Source organism: Poromitra crassiceps (genome assembly GCF_964638095.1).
Source record: "Poromitra crassiceps genome assembly, chromosome: 14".
Taxonomy (NCBI): Eukaryota; Metazoa; Chordata; class Actinopteri; order Beryciformes; family Melamphaidae; genus Poromitra; species Poromitra crassiceps.
The window spans coordinates 41135127-41145126 of NC_139633.1; the positions used below are offsets into that span (position 1 = coordinate 41135127).

A 10000-nucleotide genomic window follows, 5' to 3' on the forward strand; every position below is an offset into this window, starting at 1 on the left:
CAACAGGCAGCATAACTGGCTTCATATTCCCATTCTGTCCCCCAGCCTACTCAGCCTAAACCCTAGTTCTCCTATGGGTGGTAGACAGACTCACTGTTTGGCTGACTCTCAGTTTACTCACTCAGTCCCTCCCATCCCAATGTCTTCTTCAGGTTCCTAGCCAAGAAAACGAGGGTGTCAACATGTTCCTCGGTCAGTCTAGATCAGGGGTGCCCACACTTTTTCAGCTTGGGAGCTACTTTTAAAATGACCAAGTCAAAGTGATCTACCAAACATATTTATTTATATATATATACACTGAGTATACAGTGGAAAACAGTGGAACAGTGGAAAAACGAAAGAAAAAAAAAAGAATATTTTTTATTTTTTATTTTTTACCCCTTCTTAGTATAGAACCGGTTCTACAGCAATAGTACCGCGGTTCGGGGGTAGTACCGGTAGTACCTACATCCCTAATATATATATATATATATATATATATATATATATATATATATATATATATTATATATATATATATGTATATATATATTATACATATATATATATATATATATATATATATATATATATATATATTATATATATATATATGTATATATATATTATATATATATATATATATATATATATATATATATATATATATATATATATATATATATATATATATATATATATACATGAGACATAATGTATATGTCTCATGGGGGGGGGGTTCGGCAGGGTAGGTGTAATACCTGCATGAGGAGGGGCAGCTAGCTGACAGTTCTCTGTAAAGATAAAAAAAAATACGACATTAAAAAGACATGACAGATGTCATCGCCAGCCCCCCCCCCCGTGGTCGGACTTATTTGGCAGTGAATAAATGCTATTTAAACATGTTTCTCTGACGTCTGCAAAGAGCCTCATTAATAAAATCTAATTAAACAAATCTGTTTGCTGTTGCTTGTCCTTTGATGTGTCCACTTAGCCTGGTGAACCGCCCGTCACGTGAACTCACATTGCATTTGGTTCTCCGTGACGGTCTGGACCTGCACAGGCAGTTAAGATGATTGGTCGAGCCATGCCGGCTCGACCAATCAGCGGCGGCCGTAGGCGGGCTCTGGCTCGTCTGGGCAAGTAGTGGGTACATGGTCTTTGTAGTTCTTTTCACTCGTCAACATGGCTGCCGCCGCGGAAGTGAAAGGCAGTGAATGAAATTGAATGTAACGTTCCCAATTCTATGTATTAAATTCTAAAAAACGACCCTCAACATTTGGGAAGGCTAAGCCACACAACTAGTTCGTTATAATCTAACTAAATGCTTCGAAGGTGACTTTACGACCGCGAGGACTCAATCAATGAATACCACGGAGATCATCCACAGGCACCTTCCGCGATCTGATTGGTTGAAGTTAACACCCACCAGCGGTGATAGACAGATGGGTCATCCAATCACCTGCCAAGTAGCTTGGACAAAGTGCCCGCCTCCGTCAGCGGGTCTGGTGACTTCAAACCCAGATCGACTGGTTTAGTGAAACCTATGTGGAGCTATACCGTCCATCTGGCAGCGTCAGGTTAGTGTCCACTCTCCTCATCTTTAATTTTTTTCTCTTTCGTTCTAATCTACACATGCAGTGGTTGCTGCAGCCGCCGGGCCTCCGGGCTTCGCTCATGAAACTTCTCTGTGCAGCTCCAACAGTGATATTTGTCACATAAACTGAGCAGATTATCTTCTATCCAAATATTTTTTTCCACAAGAATTCTAATTAACAATGTCTCTAAAATGCTAACAAATAATGTATTTAATAAGAATGAACAAATATAGGCTATTAGACTACTAGTACTATTATTACTCAATGTGGTAGCTTATAGGGATGGGCATTTCTAGCAAAAACACTATTCGAAATTCGCTGGCCAAATTCGAATTTAATTCGAAATTCGAAAATAAAATAAAAAATGTAAAAAAAAAATTTTTTTTTTTTTTTTTTTTTTTTTTGTGAGTGAAATGTTGCATTGTCTCCCCTGATTCTAAGTCTACGGCTTTATTAATTAATATAAAAAGCTTCTGCTGTGGATTTTTAGCTCAAACAAGCATTGCACCACTGAAGTAAAGAACATGTTACATGACATTGACATTTTCGAAAATAAAAAACAGTTTTGACAATCATGAGTGGTTCATTAAATATTTAGTAGGCTCAGGTCTGAGTGCCAAAGGGGTGCCAAAGTCACCCCCTCTCCCTCTTCATGGGATTTCATCCGCCATTCATTTTTCCATAAACCTTGCTTAAAATGCTTATAAAAATTGTTTTACTTGCTCAAACCAAGCGATTTGACTATACTTAGAATCAGGGGAGACAATGCAACATTTCACTAAAAAAAAAAAAAAAAAAAAAAAAAAAAAATCGAATTTCGAATTTCAATAATAAAAGTCGACCTTGATAATAACAACGATTATTCGAAAATTCGAAATTCGATGCCCATCCCTAGTAGCTTATAGCCTAATACTGTAACAATCAACATAAAGATTAAAGTCAAAAGCAGCTTTATTGCAACACAGAAAACAAAAGGAGAACCATGCCCTAGGGCATTCTGTTAAAGTGCAATGTGTCAGCCAACTAGGGTTGGGTACCGTTCACATTTGAATCGATACCGGTACGGTACCGGTACCTGGAATTCGGTACGGTACCAAAAACGGTACCTTTTTCGATACTTTTTTGAGTAAAAAAAAAAAAAAAAATTTGCAACAACAAAAATGTACAGTTGTAAAACAAATAAGTCCAAACTTCTCAATTTCAACATTGTTCTTTATTTAGATTTTTTTTTTGTTTAGCAGCAGCACCCAACAAAATAAAACCCCTCCCTCCCTCTTCCCTCCCAAACCAAGAGTTTACTTGTTGCAGCAAGGTAGTGACCGTGAGGTAATGGTCTTGTGCCACACTGCTCCATCCATCAGCGGTCACTGCAATATGGTCAACTGCCCTGAGTTCCTCCTTCACATTCTTCTTCTCAACACGATACCAAGCTGGGATAAGTGTGTTTGTGAGAAGGTCTCTGGAGGGAGGGGAGTATTTTGGGTTCAGGGTCCCTGTCATCTCCCTATATATAGACAATAAAAATAACTATTGTTAGTAACTTAGCTTACTCTATGAATATCACACACACACACACATTATCACCCATTTATACATAAATAAATAATTTACCTGAACCATGGAGACTCCACCGTTGCGAAGGGCAACATGCCTTTTACAATGAAGGCAGTCACTGCCCTGTGGCACTCATTTACTTCCTGCCGGGGTAAAGCTGCTTTCTTCGCCAGGGTGAAGGGTGTCTCCTGTGCGACTCTCACACGGTGGCCTAGCAAAGAAAGCAAGAGTGTAACGTTGAATAACACGTCTCACGGTGACACGAACTGAGGATAATAATAACGTTAGCAACGCTAGTTACGCTACTAAACATGCTAAGCTATAAGCTACAACTATCCAGCTAACGTTAGCTAATTAAATGACGTTACCTGATGTTGAAGAAGTCGACGCCTCACTTGCGACACTTGAAGTTTCGTCGTCGTCGTTGTCCGTTTCAGCTAACGAAGCAGAGGAGCTGCTGGCTGTAGGTGCTTTGCTGCTGGTGGATGCAGCGTCCACCCTCAGGCTATCGAACACTTTACAGTCTTCCGCATTTAAAAAGATTTTATGCTTGACCAAGTGTTTCCTCAAGTTAGAGGTGTTCCCCTGGCCAGCTTTGCACTTCGCATCGCAAATGTTACAGCGAGCGTTGTCTGAGTCTATCTTTGTGAAGTGTAGCCAGTGCCACACTTTGGACCGCAAGCGAGAGGCCATCTTCTTCTCTTCTGCTTGTTTTGGCAGTGACGTGCTGACGTAACCCACCCTCGTGTGTGTTGCCTTCAAGTTTGCGTCGGAATTTCTATCTCGCTCGCTGTCTTTGTATCACTGAGATGCGTTCAAGTACCGACATTTTTAAATTATAATAGAAAAAAAAAAAAGTACCGAAATGAGGTACCGTTTCATGTCATGTGAACTGATACTCGGTAGTACCGCCCACTTTCGGTCGGTGCCTGTAAAAGTACCGAGTTCGGTACCCATCCCTACAGCCAACAGTGGCTTTCCTCTTGGGGGTAGGCTATAATTAATTCAATACAATTCTCTGTAAAGTTATATATATCAGACATTCATTACTGCTTCTCTTTTATCTTATTCAATCACAATAGAGTATCACAGGGATCATGTATTTGTGTACAGTAGGCTTTATCCAGAAATCGCCGCCATTTGGTTCTTTAGTGGAAAAGTTAATGGGGTTTTCACTTAAATGCATAAAACAAAACACTTTTATGCCTTTTGAAGCACACAGGGATTCCGCTAGCGTTTTTTCTGGCCGGCTAATGGAGCCAGCGACATTCCAGAATTCCGGCCTTATAGAATATTTACCGGCCCAGTCAAAATGTAGCCTATTGAAAAAAGATAGATGCGAGCAGGTCCGCTGGAAGTCATTTTAAGCAGGGGGTGCTGGGAGGAAGGGACTCTCGAAAAAAATTGGACGTTTTTTTTTTACATTTTTTTGCCATATTTAGAGGAATATCTCATTTTAAATTAACATTAGGATACTGTTGTGATGTAATTATTCAGTATTTTCTCCTTTTCTCACTCATTCAGAGCAAAGAGGGAGATATATAGCATGATGATAATGCTCTATATCTCCCTATTTGCTCTGAATACACCAGTTAACATGACACAGACTTAACATGATAGAAATATTATCAGCAAACTTAATGACTAGACTAATTATTCTGATCTGAATGGCATATATCAAGAAACATTGACTCCTCTCTTTGCTGTATAGTGGGAGGTGCATTTTTGAGTAGGCTATTAAAATAGCATGTCAAGTTCACATTTCTTTATTGCCAGATTAAACAATTCGTATTGGTTGTTGGTTGGTTCAACACAACATGTGCGTGCATGCGCGCTTCTTCTTCATCTCTAGCCTACAAGCATGTAACTTCCTTGATTGTTATTGTTGATAATTATATTTAAATAGGCTACATTTTCATTTCCCGAAACATTCTTAAACAAGAAAGGAACATAGTGCACTGCAAAATATTTTTAATTACATTTGTAATTTTTTTTTTTTTTTTTAAAGCAGCACCCCTACTTCCCGCGGCCCTGGATGCGAGGCCTGTCGGGTGCGGGATAACAGCGGGGTGAAAATTTTATTTAAGTCTATATTTAATTAAGTGAATAGCCTACAATCTAATCCAATTCTAGAAGTGAGTTGTACTGCTCCTTCTGCTACTGTACTTCTGGACTGATACCTGCGTGCTCTATAGGCAGGCTATAGGACCCCGCTGCTCGCTACAGTGAGATACACATTATGGACTATGTGCGCCCCTAGTGGTTGAATGCCATTATTGACATCTCAAACCATCTCAAAAACGGCACCGCATTGACACAGTACTGAAAAAATTCTGTCACGACGGGAGTGACTGCATCTGTATCGTCGACCTTCCACTATCCAATCAGAGAAATGTTGACATTTTATGGGAAACAGAAGGTCAGATTGCAATGGCTCTAAAGGACTATAATGTAGTTTTTCACCTCGAATCCAACACCGCCACCCATGAGTAGGCAGGGCTGCAGGAGAGAGACAGCATACAGCAGGGGGTTGGGAGTAGGAGTAGTAGGTGAGCTAAGACTCTATGCACTTTGTTGTAGGCTACGTTGTTTCATACTTGTCCAATTTTTGTAAAACAGACACTACAATACAGTGAATTATATACATAGTTGCTGCATTTTGCCTTTTCAGGGGTATTTTTTCCAATTCAGTTGCACAGATATTGTGATGTATCGTAAATAAATTGTCTTGCAATGTATCCAGTATGGCAGAATCGCCATATTGTAATACCATCATTATCGTGGGCAACGTATCGTGATAGTATCATATCGTGAGTTGTAACGTGTCCTCCTTTTTGGTGTTATGGAAATGGCCACCCTATGTAGGTTACATAGGGTTTACTGGGCAGCCCAGGTCTGCCTCTCAGTCTGGGGCTCTAACTAATGTTAGCCAGGCTGCCTGGTCTCTTCTGTATATCCTTACAACAGCTACGAGGAGAGGAGCCTGTGAACAACATCCCCACAGTCAAAGCACTTCTCTGAGATATCCATTATAAAAACTCTCCTCATGCTTTACCCCAAATAAAACCTCCAGTGTCTGTTTGTGTGACTCTTGCGTGACATTATAGCACACATGGGTAAAATGCGGCACCAGGGCCAGACCCGGCCTCTGGGCCATCTCAATCTGGCCCCCAATGTCCTCAACAGAAAACTCCCCTAAAAACCCCCAAAACTCAATAAAAGGCAGAGTTATGTTAATAAATCTCATCTGCTATACAGCCATTTGATTTGTATCACTATTATATTATATCAGGGGATTAACAGGAGAAATGACCAATCACAGCGGGAGAGAGGGTTAAAAATAGACTCCCATGAAAATCATGTTGGCAGGTATGATGTCCAATGTGTGGCCCTAAGCTTACTTTATGTAAACCAGTATGGCCCTCTGGAGAAAACAAATGTTGCCCACCCCTGCATTATAGTCAATGCTTCAATAGCTAACAGCTAACGTTAGCTGATGGCTGGTTGTGTTAAACTTGTGTGTGCCCCATGTTATAGCCGGGAGTTGTAACGTTATGAAACGCATTTCTTGGGATAGGCAGGCAGTTGGACAACCTGGTAAGTTCTGAAAACATGTGTCTATTATGTTATTCCAGCTGATGTGAACATTATCAGTTGTTCGTAACGTTATTATGCCAACTGTGAAAGGCTAGCACGTGCAAGCTAACACAGCCTGGTTCATAGTATTACTTTGGTATGAACAAGCGGTTAGCGGTCAGTGTTTCCCCTAGAAAAATGTTTCAGGCCTGGAGGGATTTCGAAACGTACCTCGACCGCAACGGTGGGGACCCTCGCTGGCAACGCTAAACTTTTAGTTAACCTGTTCGCAATGGCATCCCAAGTATCATCATACTATTATGGGATGCCATGCGAACAGTTGTGTTATGGGATGTGCGTTTCCCAGGCAACGACACACGTTGACATGTTTTTGAACAGCGCACGATGCTCCTAAAAGTCAGATCCCCTTCAGTCCTAACCATACATCCTAACGTTACTTCCTCACACACTTTTCTCCAAACCATCTCCTTTTTATTGTGGTTCCTTCACACATCAAGCAGAACCCGTCTGGCCATAACGTTAGGCAACTTAATATTCCCCAACACACATACACAAGGCTGTGATGAGGGGAGAAGCCAGTGACGGCTTGAGACTGGCTGCCACAGCTGTCAATCATCCCTTTGTATATCATCAAATAACTACTTAAAAACAAACTGATCAGAAACATGACCACTTGAACATGATTAGCATGATAAGAACCATCTAAATTGATTAGAGCCCGACCAATACTGGATTTTTGAGGCAGAGGCCGATACCGATATTAGGGAGTAAAAAAATGCCAATATCGATATATCAGCCGATATTCTTATATTAAATATACACATTATATTACACAATGTTTTTGCAATGATGCCTCAAATATCAAACACTTGACAAAGATATGACTTGAGATATGTAATGTAGGCAGGATATTTTACAGCTTATCAATCAACTTTATTGTCCAAAATGACATCAATGCAATTAAACAGTCAACTGAACTGGGAATTTAATAATTATAAATAACTAGAAATACAAAAGCAGTAATAGAACAAATATAAAATATAACTTGAATTAAGAAAAAAGATAAAATATACACAACATGCTGTCTATGACTTAAAAAATACAAAGTAAAACAATATCGGCATATCGGCCAACATATCGGCCGATACCGATATAACGGTTATTGGCCAATATCGGCCGATAATATCGTGGACAGATATATCGGTCGGGCTCTAAAAATGATAGAAACCACCTTTGGGAAATAATATCTGATGTGTACGTTGATTGTTTAGTTTTGCTAATTTCCCACCCACTAACATGGCAGAGGCGGGACTTGTGACCTATACTGGGACTGACCACCAGGGCTGCGATTGAAGATGATTTGGCCTCACAGTAGAGAGCTGATATCCTGTCTAATCTTTTTACAGTCAATGATCTATACATCCATATAATGAAACTGTGTGTGTGTGTGTGTGTGTGTGTGTGTGTGTGTGTGTGTGTGTGTGTGTGTGTGTGTGTGTGTGTGTGTGTGTGTGTGTGTGTGTGTGTGTGTGTGTGTGTGTGTGTGTGTGTGTGTGTGTGTGTGTGCAGGCTGTCAGGCTGTATGATCTCAGAGGAAGGCTGTGCTTCCCTGGCCTCAGCTCTGAGCTCCAACCCCTCCCATCTGAGAGGGCTGGACCTGAGTTACAATCATCCAGGAGCCTCAGTGAAGGTCCTCTCTGATGGACTGGAGGATCCACACTGGAGACTGGAGACTCTCAGGTATTGAGAGGCAACGCCTGCTAGAAGGCTGAGAGTTACACACATCTTCTCTGTCTCAGTGAGAAGAGGAGGAATCTGCTGGTCTGACTTTGTTTATTCCTCCAGTGTGGACCATGGTGGAGTGCAGATGCTGAAACCAGGTCTGAGGAAATGTAAGTGTGTATTTAGTTTGATTCATTAACAAACTAACTTCAATGTCAGAATCAGAGTTATTTTATTCACCCAGGTATTTTTTCACTTACAAGGAAACTGACTTGGTGTGACCGCCTAATTTTAGTTGTATGAACGACCGTGGACAATAGCTCCCTCTTGAGGGACTTTGTAAGAGACTTAATGTGAAAGCAGCTGTGAGCCTATAACCATTATGACTTATAAGCGTATATAACCCTAACCCTCCTGAGGGACTTTCTAAGAGAGAACAGTTCAAGTTAAAAAATATAGCTGCAAGCGGCAATTGAGGCGTCCAGGCACAATTTGAAAAGACAGACAGAGAGACAAAACATTACTTTAATGTAGGTATATAGACACACATAGAGATAGAGAAATACAGATAAGATATTAACTTTTTGCATTTTTAGCACCCACTAGTGGTAGTTTGGGTGTGTTCCAGCAACACTGCTCAACATGTCTTACTTTTGGTGGGATTTGATGAATGGATTATGAGAGTTAGGAGGACATGTTTCGTTAAAGCGTTGGGGCCCTATAGCGTACACCGGTGCAGAAGGCATCTGCGGTAGCGTTTGCGTCTGTGCTGGCTCTCTTTCCTATCGTCCACCTGCACACCTGCAGGCCGTGCGCCCGGTGCCGGGAAGATAGCAAGCAGCTTTGTGCTCCCAAACGCACCCGTGGGCGTGCTGCTCTGAAAAGTAGGTGTGTCCATGGAAAATCCTGACGCACTGCCATCGTACAGATGAGCACAAACAACTGTGTTTAGACGAGCTGAGACCACTTCTTACCACAATCTACACCTCTCTCTCTCTGTCCAAATCTCTCTGTTTTGTCTCTGTCTCTCTCTCAGGTTTATAACTTCATAAAGAAATGAAAGACCCACTTATTTAAAAAAACCTCAAATAGTAATATAATATTGCACACACAGACACACACACACACACACACACACAGACACATGCACACGCATGCCCACACACACAGACACATGCACACGCATGCCCACACACACACACACACACACCTGTGTGTGCAGCATCCCAGCTTGTCTGTGTGTGAGCGTGCTCCCGGCTCGGCCCCGCCCCCTCCCCTCTCTGTCTCTCTGGTCACGACTCAAATTTCACTCCTCACTCTCTGCAGCCTGCCCCTGACAGAGTACTACACATACAGCACTGAGCACACTACACACTACACATACAGCACTGAGCACATACACACTACACATACAGCACTGAGCACATACACACTACACATACAGCACTGAGCACATACACACATACACACTACACATACAGCACTGAGCACATACACACATACACACTACACATACAGCACTGAGCACACTACACACTACACATACAGCA

General features: G+C 41.3%; 1 protein-coding gene across 2 annotated transcripts in view; it reads left to right on the plus strand.

Annotated features, from left to right (window-relative positions):
• Positions 1–10000, plus strand: part of LOC310789331 (protein NLRC3-like) — a 345423-nt gene that overhangs the window by 331138 nt on the left and 4285 nt on the right. For both annotated transcript variants that reach the window (XM_083650950.1, XM_083650949.1), the window contains exons 7-8: positions 8298–8468; positions 8574–8620. In XM_083650950.1, the coding sequence (XP_083507076.1) occupies positions 8298–8468; positions 8574–8620 (218 nt within the window). The remainder of the gene's footprint in view (positions 1–8297; positions 8469–8573; positions 8621–10000) is intronic.